This window comes from Coturnix japonica, chromosome 5 (genome assembly GCF_054131305.1).
Source record: "Coturnix japonica strain WE chromosome 5, WE-NBRP24, whole genome shotgun sequence".
NCBI classification, from domain to species: domain Eukaryota; kingdom Metazoa; phylum Chordata; class Aves; order Galliformes; family Phasianidae; genus Coturnix; species Coturnix japonica.
The window spans coordinates 23,478,958-23,494,946 of NC_140667.1; the positions used below are offsets into that span (position 1 = coordinate 23,478,958).

General features: G+C 40.4%; 1 protein-coding gene across 7 annotated transcripts in view; it reads left to right on the top strand.

Annotated features, from left to right (window-relative positions):
• The window catches only part of AMBRA1 (autophagy and beclin 1 regulator 1), a 120,568-nt gene that overhangs the window by 70,916 nt on the left and 33,663 nt on the right, over positions 1-15,989 (top strand). For all 7 annotated transcript variants that reach the window (XM_085548746.1, XM_015864395.3, XM_015864397.3 and 4 more), the window contains 3 exons: positions 2,438-2,548; positions 9,854-10,042; positions 10,502-10,656. In XM_085548746.1, the coding sequence (XP_085404872.1) occupies positions 2,438-2,548; positions 9,854-10,042; positions 10,502-10,656 (455 nt within the window). The remainder of the gene's footprint in view (positions 1-2,437; positions 2,549-9,853; positions 10,043-10,501; positions 10,657-15,989) is intronic.

Genomic DNA, 15,989 nt, shown 5'->3' on the forward strand with positions numbered 1-15,989 from the left:
TACAATTTAATAATTATGGTTTTCAACTACAGAATTAGTGTAAGTGGAGGTAATTACTTAGTCAAAACAGGTAGATCATGGAACTGCCATTAGTGTAAGGCCCACTTGTTTGGATTCTTTGAGAAATTGACCAAATCTTTCTGAACATATACTTTTTATACTGTGGACCTCATTCCCTCAAGATCCTTTTTTTGCTAAAGATGTTTGTTACCTGTGGCACTAGCATTACTTGGATTTTGCTGACTGGAATTTGTGCAAGGCTGTCCTGTAGACAGAGAGGAGCTGTGTAGGACTTAAGTACCTTAGGAAATACAAGGAGATGAGAGGTTCAACCATAACTCTCCTGAAGGTTCCAGGTAGAAGGAAAGCAGGACCAGAATATCTACAGGGGGAAAAAAAAATTCAAGAACATTTGCCAATAGCACTTTTGATGGTGCTTGTAGCCATAGATGCAACAGTAGTATGAGCCAGATGAATTTGCTGTTTGTGGAGCAGTGGGTGATGTTGCTAGGCTTCTGTGATGCACAGGGACTGTAAGATTGCTCTGCTAGCGCTGCTAGCTTATGTTATTCTCCATCTTGCATGTTACTGGCTGTGTCAACAGAGTTTGTTGTCATTGCAAAACAGGTGATGACCTCATGATTCTGTTCTGCAACAAGAAGATAAGTATTCTGGAATAAGGTGCCCTGAATAGTGCTGTTGTGGCCTGTCTTCACAGAGCATTTCCTGGCCTGACCCAGCCTGTTGAGGCAGTCATTACCCTTTGGTGATGCTAAGTACAGTTTCAGTGCAGCAGGTGCTACTGCTCAAAATTTGCTTAGAACTAGTTTTTTTGTTCTCCCTCTGGTGGTTGGAAGCAATGCAGCAAGGAGTGCCCTTGTGTACCAGCCACAAGCTTGTAACAAGGAGACTTTTGAAGACAAAGGAACACAAAATTTAATTGTCCTTCAATCACTTCTGGTTGCAAAATGTAATTTCATTAATGCATTGTCTGCTTTTTCCAGTGCCTATCTTTTGTTTAGAGGAGCCTTTTGTTTCGGGGGATATGGAGAACAAGGGTTTGGGCACACGTGAGAGTAAAGAAAACATCATTGTTTCTGCCCTGCCAGCAATATGTGAGCATCTGATGGGCAGAAGCAAAGGCTGAGCTGGCCAGGTGTTCTTCCACTGGTGCTGCTGTGGCAACTGTCCTGTGGGAGAGTGAAGCCACTGTATGCTTCCCATCAGACAGTGGAGATGCCTCAATCCAGTCTGATGAGCCACTGGAGGCTGTGATTTTCCTCATGTGTACATGGGGGTGATCTTGTTTTGTTCTCCCTTATACAATTCTCATAGCTTGAGCATCTCTGAGTGCTAGGATGTGTTTGTAGCACGGGGGCTGCATGCAATTGAAGGTCTTAGAGACTAGAAATAGCAGATTTTTGACTGTAGTACTATAATGGGAGAACTGTTTCCTCTTTCCATTTGTTGCCATAAGGATTTCATTTAATGCCTCTGAGTTTTACGTGTATACCTACTTAAGTTGCCAGCGGCAGTTCCTTTCTGCCTGGAGAATTAGGTTCTTTGTGCTAGTTACTGAAATATTATGCTCAGCTATGTTTTGGGCTGTTGCCCAAATCCTAGGGTGGCTAGCAAGGGGCTGCATCCAGCACAGCCCCTGCCTGGGATAGGCAGGCAGAGCAGTAAAGGGAGGAAAACCCTGAGGCCAGCTCTGAGGTCCTCCTTACCAGGCAGAACTAACTCATCTTCTACCTATGAAAGTACAAGCAATATACAGAGTTTCTTTGTTTTCTCTGCATATATATATTACCAAAGCCCACAGCCTGCATTTGTGGTATTCCACTGTCTCAGAGACTCCAAAAAAAGGAGTACCTTCTTCAGGAGTGTAGGATTGGGTTCTGTAGTGGGCTCTACTCACTGTCATTTCAGATAGAATTGCTAATAGTTCTGATCCTTACAGTGTGGTGTATGTTGTAGGCAGCCTGAATCTTTCTATGTGGATTTTAGTGGTAGTGAGGAATATGTCCTCAAATGTGTGTGATTTGACAGGGCAACATTATTGCCTTCATAACTATACTAGAAAATTTGGTGTCTATGAAAATACATCTTCAACTAGCATTGAATGTGCTCGGACTGAATGAACCTGATTGAGATTTCTACCTTGTGAACCTGTGCAAATATTATTGCTTTTCAGCCTTCTTTTCTTTCAGAAATATGTTGCAGAGAGATTCTTTCTTATTAATTTCCTGTTTTCTGTGGCTTATTAAGGTGACGTTGCCATTTCTGTAAATAAGGCTTCTTTAAGAACCTTGAACTTTGTGTTTGATTTTAGAAAGCTCTTTGTTTAGTCACTCCAGGTTTTTTTTCTGGATGATCTTTTGGAGACTAATTATAATTATCTTTTGGAGATGATTATATTTTCCTCCCTTTCCTGTAGGTGCTGTGATTGGAGATGGACAGTCAGCTGTGGCCAGCAACATTGCCAACACAACCTACCGTCTCCAGTGGTGGGACTTCACGAAGTTTGACCTGCCAGAAATCAGTAATGGTAAGCTAGAAAGGAGACTAGTACGTACTCTCTTTTAAGTCCATCTGGAGCTACCATAAGCACTATGATCTTTGGAAGGTAGTGATATGCTGCAGGGGTTTATTTGATTGCCTTGTTGCAGTGGGAACTGTAAAATGCTTAGCCTTTTGGGAAAGCTGACAATGACAAAATGCATTCAGAGCTGCTACTGCTCTGTCTAGCTTGTGTATGCTTGCTATCAGCAAATCCTTGTGTAACTGGGGCTGTATGTGAGTAACCTCATGAGAATATATAATCCTTGCTTAAAAAAAAAAAAGGAAAATCTGTATCCAATCCCCTCATTCTTTTACCAACAAGTTTATAGAGTGATGACTGGCATGCTATCTTTATATTTTTGCATTAGAAGCTACTAATAAACCGGGACTGGATGTTCCATGTTAGTGGCATTACTGTGGGTTAAAATGCTGCAATGTGTTTCAGTAATCAGAATCCCGGTCTGTTGCTTACCACATTGTTGAAAGATGAGGGAAGTAAGTGTAGCTTCTAGCCATTTGCCAAAGCAGGGATTTGTCCCATATTTCAGGTGGAAGCCACTTCTGGGTCAAGGATAAACAGTGTTACTGGTTTGTGGTTTTTAATTTATTGTTTTGTTGTTGTTTTGCTGTGGGTTTGTTTTTTGTTTTCCCTTCTTATTCCATTTATTGAATTAAACCCTAATTTTACATGCATTCTGTGCTGGCATAAGCTAGCTCTTGCATTGGAAGAGATTCTGTTATGCAGATTCAAGAATATTGATGCTTGTGATCAGCTGATCAAGGAATGACTTTTTGGTGGGTTAGCACTAACTTGGCTAGAAGGCTATTTTTAATCTGCAGTGGAATCCTGATACAGGTTGCTGCACAGTTGCTGGAATGTCTGTGGTAGCCTGATACGGAGATAGGAATGTTTGTGCAGTGATTTTTAACTTGGACCATCTCTGTGCATATTTTAAATTTAACTACTTCTTTTCAGAGGGAACCAGGATTCTGTTTGCAGAAAGTATCTAGGAAAAGGCCAGCAATGGCCCATGCTGTTAAAGAAGCTGTTAAAGAAGCTGTTTCTTTCTGTGCCATTCACACAGACAAGGTCCCTGGTGCCTGTGTCATAATCTTCCTACATGCTTTTATAGAATGTGGTGGTGTGGCATTTATAGTCTGGTGCAAAATAAAAGCCCTGCTTTTAGATGGTGATGCTTGATGTTGAGAAGTAGAAAGATGCTTTGTATTTTGTCTGATAAGCATTCTGTCATGGGAAGGAGGAGGCAGTGTCATCTTGAAAGTAGAGTATTTCACTGAACTCAAATGTGTCAATGCTATGATATATCCTGTTAAGTTTCAAACTTTGAAGTAATAATGTAAGGGATCAACGTACAACGTGAAGTTTTGCCGTGGAAGCATCTTGCTACTTGGATTCTTGGAGACTCTTCTGCAAGCTTGCAAAGTATTTGAAGAGTGGTACAGCTGCCAATAGCATTTCTGGCCCCATCTAGCTGTTCAGGAGCAGGCTGCTGTTTTATTTTTTTGAAGGGGAAAAAAGTCACAAGATGTTTATAATTTACAGAATTCTGTAGAAAATAAAGACCATCTGCTGTTTAAGGCAATGATATTTATCTTCTCCCTCTCCTCTACTAAAAAGCTTCCATTCTGAATTCATTTCTATTTAGCTGGATATTGGGCTAAGGCTTCCTTTGTCGTTGTGCTCTTCTTGCAGGCCATCCCCATCCTTTCTGAATCCACACTTCATGCTTTCTATTAAAATCGTAGAATTGTTTGAGTTGGAAGGGACCTTTAAAGGCCATCTGGTCCAACTCCCCTGCAATGAGCAGGGACACCTACAGCCAGATCAGGGTGCTCAGAGCCCTGTCCAGCCTGACTTTGAATGTCTCCAGGGATGGGGCATCCACCCCCTCTCAAGGCTACCTGTTCCAGCTTCTCACCACCCTGACTGTAAAGGAAAAAAAAAACCAACAAAAAAACCCTTCTTCTTTGTATCCAATCTAAATCTCTCCTCTTACAGTTTGAAACCATTTCCCCTTGTCCTGTCATGGCAGACTCTCCTGAATTATCTGTCCCCTTCTTTCATACAGTCCCCCTTTATTTCCTAAAAGGCTGCAATCAGGTCTCCCCAGAGCTTTCTTTTCTCTAGGCTGTACTTGATTGTCTTTCTTGACTTATTACCATTCAGAAATGTTTGGTTTTACTCTGCTTCTTTGTTCCTACATACTCAGCCCAAGTCTGGCTTTTCTAGATTTGTTAGCTGTATCTCCCTTTGCCACAGTCAAGAAGGGACGTATGAATGTGGAACAGCTGGATTAATCCTAGCACAACCATTTACCACACTTCCAGAGGCACAGAAAAAAGGAAGCTGCAAGTTTGCCAAACCAGAAATATGTTAATGTAGCCTAGGGCTACTAATCCTTCCCTTCATAACCTGGTGGTAGTGCTGCTGATGATCTGTTTTTAAACTCCAGGCCATTTTATATGGTAAGCATGTCTCTTCAAAGAAGCTTTATCTCAATGGTCTGCTTGTGCCACTTAGTAAAAATGTTGATGCAGATGCACAAGTTAATTGAGATACTGCAAAGTTAAGTGTATAACAGTGCTGTGGTATACTGGAGATTTTTCCAGACTGTCTGTGACCTTGGGTACACGGGTACAAACAATTTTCCAAGTAAAGCATTTGACCTCAATAGCTACTTTTTTCCATTGTTTTCTATAAATCAGAGTTGATCGTAAGTGAGAGTGTGCTTACAGAGAGCGTGCTGTTGCACTTCCTGGGACAGACTTGAGCTACAAGTGGTTCAGGAATTAAGGCAGATGAAATGATGCAGCTGAAATTTAAGATTGCCTGCCAGCTCCACTTCCCATCAGACAAACGGCTCCGTGGCCAGCCTCCACCTCAGAGCAGCTCTTCTTCCTGTTATAATTAAACAAAGAGAAGGTAGTTTGGAAATGGGATGTTTTTCACTGAAATGTGAAGTGACAGTGGTGTGCTTAGTGCAGGCCTGGCCTGATCTTCGGCTATTCACAAGCCTTGGCTCTGGGGGCAGGGACCTCACTGATGCCAAACCCAGCATGTGCACACAGGCCTTGAAAAGCTGAGCAACCTGGGTCTGTTCACCCTTGAGAAAAGAAGACTGAGAGGGAAATCTGATCAATGTCTTTAAATATCTAAGGTGCAGGAGGCAGAGGGACGAGGCCAAACTCTTCAGCAGTGCATGGTGATAGGACAGGGGGAAACAGCTACAAACTGAAGCACAGGAAGTTCCTCACAACTAAAACAACCCAGCCTTCTGCTGTAACTGTTGGTCATATCAGCATTGGGCTGGGGAGTTTGGTAGCAGAGGCAAAGCCATCTCTGGCCATTTAGTTAATACTATTCTGCTAGGTGCTGCTGCTGTCACTACCTCAGATCCTTAAGAGTGCTCACAGCAAATAGGTCAGTATTGAATCAGTGACCACTGTAGAATACCGCCTTTTCATGGGTAAAATATCTGAAAGTTTTGTCTTTTGCTTTTGTCTTTTGAATATAGTTTCTCTCATGCTGCTTTTTATTTGTTACTTTCATATCATAGAATCATTAAGGTGAAGATCATAGAGTCAAACCATCAGCACATCCCTGCCATGCCCACTAAGCCATGTCCTGCAGTGCCACATCCACACATTTCTTGTACACTTCCAGGGACAGTGACTTCACCATCTACAAGGGCAACTGTTCCAGTGCCTCACTATTCTTTCTGAGAAGTTTTTCCCAGTATCCAACCTGAAATTCTAACCACAGTGGCTGAACTGATCTAGTTCTTCCATAATTAGTCACAAGTCAGGAGTTGTAACACTGAGTTGGGAAGGTGATTTGGTTACTACTTACTGATTTATGTTTTGATGCAGAACGACTTAGATGAAGAAAGAAAAGCTGTTAAGAAAGCAGCATCTTCAGGGGTGGTAAGGAGAGCCTGTTCCCAACACTGTATCCTAGGTTATCTTTGGCAAACACTGCTGTCCTGCTGGTATTTCCAGGCCTTCTCTAGCTTCAAGTGGGATTGATTATGCTGTAGGTGTGAGCACTCCATTTTCGCACAAGAGCTTGATTAATTTATTCTCTGATGTTTCTTTTGATCTATTCTGTCAGCTCTGTGGTTGCATTAACAACAAAAGAAAATGAGATGAAAGGGCAGCTTTATTGCAAATGGTTTTCCAAAAATAGCAGTTTTTTCCCCCCTAAAATCTTCTATTTTGACTTAATGTTAATAGATGGAACTTCAGCTCAAAGAAGTCAAATAGTCGAATGCACAGGCGTCCTGATCCATCTCCCTGACTTAGGAATCTCTTAGATACTGTTCCTTGAGTGTTTTCTGCTGACACAGTAGGTGCCTTTGGTCCTGGGCATTTGTGCCACCTCAGTCTTCCATCCTTTGCAAGTTACAGGAGAGCGAAGAACTGTGATGCCAGTGTGAATGAGATCTTGCAAGTCTGAAATAAAGGGCACTCTTCTTCTGTGTGACTTGCATCTGTGACGTTTTACGTTCCAGGCAAACTTTGAGGGGGAAAGATAGTTCACTTCTGGCAGAAGAACTCACAATCTGTTTTTCTAAGAGCCATTCAGCATATGCATTAAGCCTTAAAAAGAGCGAGACACACAGTCGTGTTGGACATCGCTGTGAAGGGCTCACCAGAACTCTGTTCTGCATGCTGTGCTGAAGGAGTAAAGGAAAAAAAACAACAACAAAAGAAAACAAACAAAAAAAACCCAAAATTGGTAGAATATAAGTGAGCCTGTGCTGTATGATAAATAGACTAGAATATTTTTTTAGGTTATAGCAGATTAGAATAAAACTCCAGAGGTTTGAGTGAGGAAAGACCCTCCTAACCAAATTCTAGTTCCCTGCAAAGCACATCCTTTATTTCCTCTTATTCTATCTTAAAGTTAGTTAAATTATTTGCCCCTTCCACTCTGGTTGAAAAAGTGTTATAGAATCTTGCAATTCTGATTTTAAACAAAATAAATCTAATTTCTAAACTTAATGGTTTTTTTTTTACCCACTTACTCTCACCTGTCAGTGTTAGTTTTGAAGGTAATTATAACTAATGTTCTCTGGCACTTAGGTTTTTGAAACTTTATGCAATTCTATTTCCTCTCCATTATTATTTATTATTATTTTAAACCATAAAATAAGTGCCATATTTTCCCATTATCTTTTAACTATTTGCTGGACTTGGTACCATTTAGGGCTTAATCTTTCTGGGGCATGGCAGACTAAAACTGTGCTCATTGTTCTGCACATGCTCTCAGCAGAGGCTGGTATGGTAGCACTGACATTTCCATGGTGAGCATGCTCCTCAGTGTAGCTCAGGACTGCCATCTCTTTCACTGTCATGCCAAGTGGGTGCTTCAGTCATTGCTATGATCACCAAAGTTGATCCTGTTTCCAACTGATGAGCTGCCAGGTAAAGCAGAATTTTTAAAACATTATCAGACTCCAGAATTCTTGCATTTCCCTTCTTTTATGCTTCTATATAGTTCAGTTTTCCATTTGTGAGCCAGTCATGCTCTGTTAATGAAGTTAACCAACTTTGTCAAAGAATTCATCAACCAGCTGCACCTTTTGTGTCTAGCTGATGGAAAAAGGTAATAAATAGGATAGGTTTTGAAATGAGTCGCTGAAGAACTCTGCAGGAATCCTCCCAGTTTGATGGAAATTACAACAGTGAATTGCCATGTATCCTGTAGCTAGTTCATTGCATATATACTGTAGTTCTTGTGTTGATACCCGTCTTCTCTTGTGATAGTGGAGTGTTTCAGTGAAGCCTGAAGGGGGGACTTGGAAGGCACATTTTAATTCTGCCATTTTCAAGTGAGGTAGTGCAGCCCTTTATCTTTATTCTGTGCTCTTTAACTAGCTTTAGACTGATCACTCAGGAATTTTGTCATATTTTAGACTGTCTGTTCTTTGAAGGGCCAAGTGTATTTTTGGTTATTTCAGCACTGGCAGTGACTACATTATTTACCTTTTCTGTTCAGCACCTTTCTATTTATATTAGGCTGAAAATTACTGTTTTTAGCAGCTCTGAAACTGGGGAAAAAAAGGGCTGAGTAAATTTAGAGTACAGGTGTAGGTGGTTTAGTACAGAATGTAATTAAATAGTCCATTTCTTATCCTCATGTGTTTTTTCATTGAAATTTCTTAAATGGAGCAGTAGAAGCTGATACTCAGCCATGCAGGTAGAGGAATGCAAAAAGGAATGACTTCAAGACCAGGAAAAAAAAAAAGTCAAGATTAAGTTCAGCAAACATTTTTAATCAGCAAAGAGGGATCAGTCCTGGCTCACACCCCATCATGACTTTGTTTCCTGCTGCTGCAAGTGGCTGTTTTCAGCTCTGTGTCTCCTGCAATAATTACAGCAGCTCCCATCAAGAAAATGAAGTGCTTTTTGGTTAAGCTGAGGAAGTGAATATCATAGTCTGTTGGTGAAGAGATAATACTAAAAGCCATGGAACTTTGTTACTCTAGGAATGGCACAGCTGTATAGTGAGATTCAGTTGCCCAAAGACCATATAGGCTGTAAATGCAAGGCACAGAAGAGAAAGGTCTGTACGAGGTCACTCAGCAGCTCACTGGCAGAGATTAAAGTAAAACTTTAGTTTTCTGAGGTGCTGTTCACTACCTTGTCTGTTTAACAGCTGCTTCATTGATTGCACAAATGTCTCATACTGAAGTAATTAAATGGTGGACGGGCTAGAGAGTTTCTTTCCTATCTTGTTTCCTTTATCCAAGATAGGTGTAAAAAAACAGCTGTCAGAAAGGAATGTCTGTATCTACGGGGAGGAATTTTTCATTTACCTTCTGTTTATTGGCAATAAGGGGAGGTGGAACTTAAGGTTTCCGTATGAAAAGGGGAAATAAATTAAGGTGCACTGTTTCTAATGTTACCACTGCTGGAGTATGTCAAAGAGTCACAATTTGGGACTTGTTTAAACTATGCTGTCCTTTGCAAAGGGTAGTGTTGTACTCAAGAAAGGAGGGATTTGATAAAATGCAGTCATTGCTGTTTCTTGGCTGAAGGCTCCAGGTGAGTAGATTTCGTTCTCTGGGCTCATTGTGGTGTCTTATCTCTGTTTTGGAGCAAATGTTATATTAGTCAGAGTGTTAATATTTCATAAACCTTTGGAGGAAGCTAAATGTCTTGAATGCCTCGTACTTTTAGTGTCCTGACTCCTGCATCAAGTTTGAATCTTACTTTATTCTGTTGAGCCTGAATGTTTTAATCACCGTCTCTTTCTTTTCTTCAGCATCTGTCAACGTGCTTGTTCAAAACTGCAAGATTTACAATGATGCTAGCTGTGATATATCTGCAGATGGGCAGCTACTGGCAGCTTTCATTCCCAGCAGCCAGCGAGGCTTCCCCGATGAAGGAATATTGGCTGTGTATTCTCTGGCACCCCATAACTTGGGCGAGATGCTTTATACAAAACGATTTGGTAAGATGCAGCAAGAAATCAGGGTGGGTGGGGATGTGAGAAGTTACCTAAGAACTCAGTCTTCCATGAGAAACACAATAGTCTGAATGTCAGTGCCTGTCTACTGTAGTAACAAGAAATTTGGCCGTCCCACTAGCCACAAACATAGCATTGCTGGGAGGAAGTTTGTGATACTTTCTGGATACTTAAAGTGGTGGTAGTGGGGAGCTGCTATAAGACAATTTTTTATTCTTTGAAGAACTTCATTGTCTTAGGGGGAGGGAGGATACTTGCAACAGTAAAGTGTTTTCACGAAATTTATACTTGTGCAGGACTCCTTGTTCTTTTCTGCCTCTTAGAAGAATGAGCTTGTATGCTTTATGTTATTGAAATTCTAGAAGAGAATGTGGAAACTGTGTGAATGATGTGTCAGGAGGGATGTCAACCTTTGAGAGAAGTAACTACTGTTCTGTTTTATAGGCCCTAATGCTATTTCTGTGAGCCTGTCTCCAATGGGCAGATATGTAATGGTGGGACTGGCTTCCCGGCGTATCCTATTGCACCCTTCCACAGAGCACATGGTTGCTCAAGTCTTCAGGCTGCAACAGCCGCATGGTGGAGAAACCTCTATGAGGGTGAGTATGTGTACATTCTGTTTTTGTGATTTTTTTTGTCAGTGGTGTCATGCTCCTTTGGCTCTGGCCTTCTAGTTAGTTTTTGGTTTATGATACCGAAAAGGTAACATGCTCCAGGCTCGCTGAATGATAAACACGTGTCGGGATTTATCACACAAGTATGCAAACATGACAGGAGAATATAAATATCAGCAGAATTTTAAATCTGTACTGTGGTTTCAAATATGATGACAAACAAATATTCAGTTTCATATATGCGTTATCATAAGTTTAGATATCAATACTTAGTAGGTGTTTTCTATTTTGGGGGGTTACTATTTATCTGTCTTGTGGCACTGCAATTGGCTTAACTGTGAGGGAGTTTTTTGGCTGAGGTTTCAGAATCATTTCCTAACATTCCTAAAAGAGACTTAACTTCTTGGAGCAGCCGCCAGTGGTTTCATATTAGATTTGCTTACCATGAGCTTTATGTTTTTTGCCAAATAGGGTGTTCATAGCTAATTATTGATGAGCTTTCTATGTATATGTAGTCCAGCTTTGGAAATAGAATTTCTTTTCTGTACTTAGGCTTTGTTGCTGTGCTGTGACCCACCCTGACTATTCAGAATGTGTGGAAAACTGTCTTTATTTAAACAGACACAGAGTTAAGGGAATGTATACAGCTTGCTTCATTCATCAGCAGAGAAAGACAGCTGCTCAGTAATAGTTTAGGAGGTAGTTTCTGAAGCTGAAATTTGGACTCTTTACTATTTAATTTAATTTATTGATTGATTGATTTGCCATATATTCAGGCATCTTGCAGGAGGTAGAGAATATCTACATAATAGCCTTTTCACTTCTGGGGAATAACATGATTATAGTGGAATTGCTTCCATGGACAGCTTTTGGTCTCTGTCTATATCTCTGTCTTTTTAAAGGGCCTTCTAATTATTTTACTTTTGGCAGAGCCTTCATAATGATGTACAGGAATTGCACTGGACCATTTGACTACTGACCTAGTGCTAGGGAGAGAATTTACCTCTGGCCCAGAGTGCTAGATTCAACTTCATGCTCTGTAGTTACTGTCTAGGCTGCTCATTATTCAGGGAGGGTCACATCAGGTACATTGTTACATGAGCTGCTTTATCAGCCAGTGTTAAAAGTTATGTTTATCTTCATCACCTGCTCCACATAATGAAGCAAAGTAAGACTGATAATGAAGATATTCTTTAGTGAACCAAGTCAATATGTTTTTAGCCCTGATTCTGAGCTGCCGTTCTTGTAAGGGCCTCTTAAGGTAAGAGATGGAAAGATTAAAGGTAATTGATGAAAACAACCCAGTTTGGTTAGTAGGTATGGTTGGTGAAAGCCGTGTGGATATGACAGCATTGCTAATTACATGGATTCAGTATCCTGCTAGATCCTTCTAGTTTGCCTTGGTACTGATTCATTTTTCAGTCATTTTCAGATCCTAGTGAAACAGTTTTCAGTGCCAGACAAGGGAGTGTCACTTTCCATAGTCTTTGTACTGTATCAGAGTAAGTTAAGGTAAAGAAGTCCTATTAACTAAAATCACATCTCTTTGCATAAAAAGCTATGATAAGATTCATTGCTCTCATCCTTTCTTTACCTTTTCTCTAAGCTCCAGCTGCTGCAGTTTATAGCTATTCTTTTTGGTCACATTGTGTAACTAACAAAATCAGTAAGCTTTGGTCTGAATCTTCCATTCTAATATTTTCCATTTATTTTTTCATTTCCATTTTGCACATACCTTCTTTCCCCAGAGTCTGTTATACTCTTTAGATGCTTGTGTCCTTGCTCTTAGTCATCATTTAGCCAAGTAATACTTTGTATTCCCTTAATCTTTTCTTGTATTTCAGTCTCCTAGCATGAATTCTCTCCAAAATAGCCATGTTTCCCCCTAATTCTGGTATATATTTGAATGACAGAATTGTAGAGGCTGGAATGGATCTCTGTAGACCAACCCCTGCTAAAGAAGGTTTCCTTGATTAGGTTACATAGGACAGCATCTAGTCTGGTTTTGGATATCTCCAGAGGAGAAGACTCCACAGTCTCTCTGGGCAGCTTGTTCCAGTGCTCTGTCAGCCGAAAAGTAGAGAGTTTTTCATCATTTTCAGATGGAATTTCCTTTGTTCCAGTTGGTACTGGTTGCCCTTTGTTCTGTCACTGGGCACCATTGGAAAGGGCCTGGCCCCATCTATTCCTGCCCAGTAGGTATTTGTAAACATTGATAAGATCTCCCCTCAGTCTTCTCCAAAACTGGACACAGTGCTCCAGATGTGGCCTTTCAAGGCAGAGTAGAGGGGAAGGATCTCCTCTACTGATCTGCTGGCCTCAATCCTTTTTATGCGCTCCAGGATGCCATGGGCCTTCAAGGCCACTCAGGTGCATCACTGGCTCATGCTGAGCATGTTGCCCATCAGGACGTTCAGATCCTTCTCTGCAGAGCTCCTTTCCAGCAAGTCACCCCACACCTGTTCTGGTACATATGTTATTTCTCCCTGGGTATAGGATTATACACTTGTCCTTGTTGAGTATCATAAGATTCCTCTCTTTCCTTCATAAGTAGTGTGATGAATGTACGTAATGTGACAAACAGAGTCTTACCAGCACTCCACAGAGAATGTTTTTTCAGCTTTTTTTTAATATTGAGCTTTACTTATACATTAATTTACTTCTTTTTGCTAAGGTACCTTGAAATTTCTGACCAATTTTTCTCGCTCTCGCTTTGCATCGCTGCACCCCTGTCTTTTTCATCTGCTGTAGTTCTGGATTATTTTTCTCCAGATGGTGTGCATGTATTCTAAAGGTTGCTTTTTTCATCTTTCTTGCACGTTTATTTTTAGCTTCCAAAAGCTTTTCCCCCACATTCTCAAATCTATCCAGTCTAGCAGGGTTTGTTAACTAATTTGCTGTTTTCCCCCTCTCCTGCACCATGATTAAAGACATTTAAAATGTCTCATTTCTGACTGCTTTGGTCTTTCAGCTTTCTGCCTATGTGACAGGGTCACAACTAGACCAATTTAAATTAATTTGGTTTAAGAGCCTTCCTGCCAGATGACGTTGGGTTTAGTTTGAGCATTCTGTTGTGTTGTTGGTTGTCTTTGTGCAGTCTGCTGGACTGTTTTTCAAGCATAAAACTGTTAATCTTGCAAATGTTATTCCTTCATCTAGTCGTAGAAATTAGTAAATCAACTACTGGCGCCAGAAGAACTGGCGCTTCTTCTGTCTTGAGTTTAGCAATAGCTCCATAAGTTTGTAATGCTTTTTAGGACATGCAAAGTAAAAATAGAACTTTAAGTAGGAAACTTTATTCATAGCTCACCATCTTTACAGTGACTGCTGCATTCATATTCCACTGAGTAAAAACCTGTTTGCAGCTTGGCCAGCATGCAGTAGAAAGAGGCACAGGAAAAAAGGTGCTGGTGGAACTATATTCTTCTATCTCTAATGTACACATTAGAGAGAATCAGAAAACATCCTCACTGCTTCTGTGCCAACAGTTTGTATTACAAAGCAATTATTGCTCAACTTCTTAATTAAAAAGAAGTCATAGCCGTGTTCTGAAGCAGTTCTTTGTGGATGTTTTAATTGTGCATTATTTGCAGAACTCCCCAGAGAGAAATTCAGAAGAAATGCTGTATCAGATAGTATGCAAATTCTTAAAAGGTGTCTCAGGATTATTCCTTCCTTCCTGACACCATCTGACTACCTGTCAATGCATTGGGAGAACAAGGTTTGGCAGTGTGGCTCCTAAGTTGTTGTGAAAGCTTGGCAACCTGCTGAAAAGTGACATTCAGTGATTACTTCTGTTTTCTTTCTCTGCATCCCTGGCTAGTAGTAAGGGTAATGCAAGTTTCCATTCCTCAGATTGTTTTCTTCATCTTCCTGTTGAAATAGAAGTTTTGAAGATGCAGTTAATTAGCTCTTGCAATTACATGCAATAGCACCTAGAAATATCCTGGCTGGTGGTATAATTTGCAGAAGGGAAGTGTCCTGGATAGTATCATGGAGCATCTTGATAATCTGTATACATCTTGGTTCTTCTATTTAAGAGAGACTGGGTAGAGTTAAATAGGTCAGAACCATGATTTTACTTATGAACTGTGCTTAGAAATTAAGTAAAAGTAGTAAATTCTCATCAGTTGTGATAGCATCATGAGCTAGAGACCCATGCTCTTTCTGCTTACTCCTTTAAGATTTAATCTGCTTAGCATTTGAGATAGAAACCTGCCTTTGCCAAAGAGCAAGTTTCTTTTTCATACTGAGACTTAAAAGCTTGCGAGTAGTGCTGACTTTTAACAGGAGTGTTATGCATAAACCTTGTTTTGTTTCTTTTTTCTTTTTTTTTTTTGGCATCTAACAAGCATGTCTGAAATCTGCCTGTAGTGGGTGGTGCAGGAAGCAGTGGTGTTGGGAATTGTCCTAATGCAGATGAGTTTCAGAGATGGCAGGTTTGGAGAAAGAACACAGGATTTTGCAGCCTATTTTGAAACTGTAGGCAGAGGTGATCTGAATAAGAAGTATCTGCTTACAGTCTGCTTGGTCCTGGGGTGACTTCTATATTTTCTATGACTCCAGGAGTACGTGGAAGCTAAAGAATATAGAATAATGTGAACATTAAAATTAGGGAACTTAGAATTGTGAGGATCATAATGCCCTTGGTCTGTTGCCAGTGGATATTAGTGAGAAGACTGGAGGGGTTTTTTTTCCTGGCATTCACAAATTCTGATGTCTTCACTTTACTTAATTTTTTGTTTTTGTTTTACCCAGACAAATCTAACTCTGAAAACACAAAAAATGCAATTGCTGTAATTCAAGTTAAAATAAAACTCAGAAAGGAATTTTTAAACTGAGGAGAATAAGATTCTTGAAGATGATTGAATACTTGATTGACGCAAAGCTAAAGAACTAATCGTGTAGTTTGTGGGGAGTAAGGTGACATAACCAATTCCTGTCTCAGGTACTGCATTGTGATTTGAATGTAAAAGGAAAACCCAGACTCAGCTCTTGGTAAGTTAAAAGACCCAGAATTAACTTCTGACAAGGTGACTGGCAGTGGGAAAGATCCTGTTGAAATGGTTGGTCAGTAGTCTGGACAGAAGGAGCTATGTGTGCACTTCATTCTAAACAGGAGAATTCCAAATACTGCAGGAAGAAAAGCCTGAAGAAGAAAGGTGCACCAAGTTTCAGCACAGAGACAAGCTTTCTTTCAGAGTATTAATTCTTAACTAGGAGAATGCACAGAACATGTGAGAAGATGTCAGATTGTGTTGAGTACTCTGAGCTGTGTGCAAGTGTCAACAGAATGTTTTCAGTATGGGGAGCAAAGG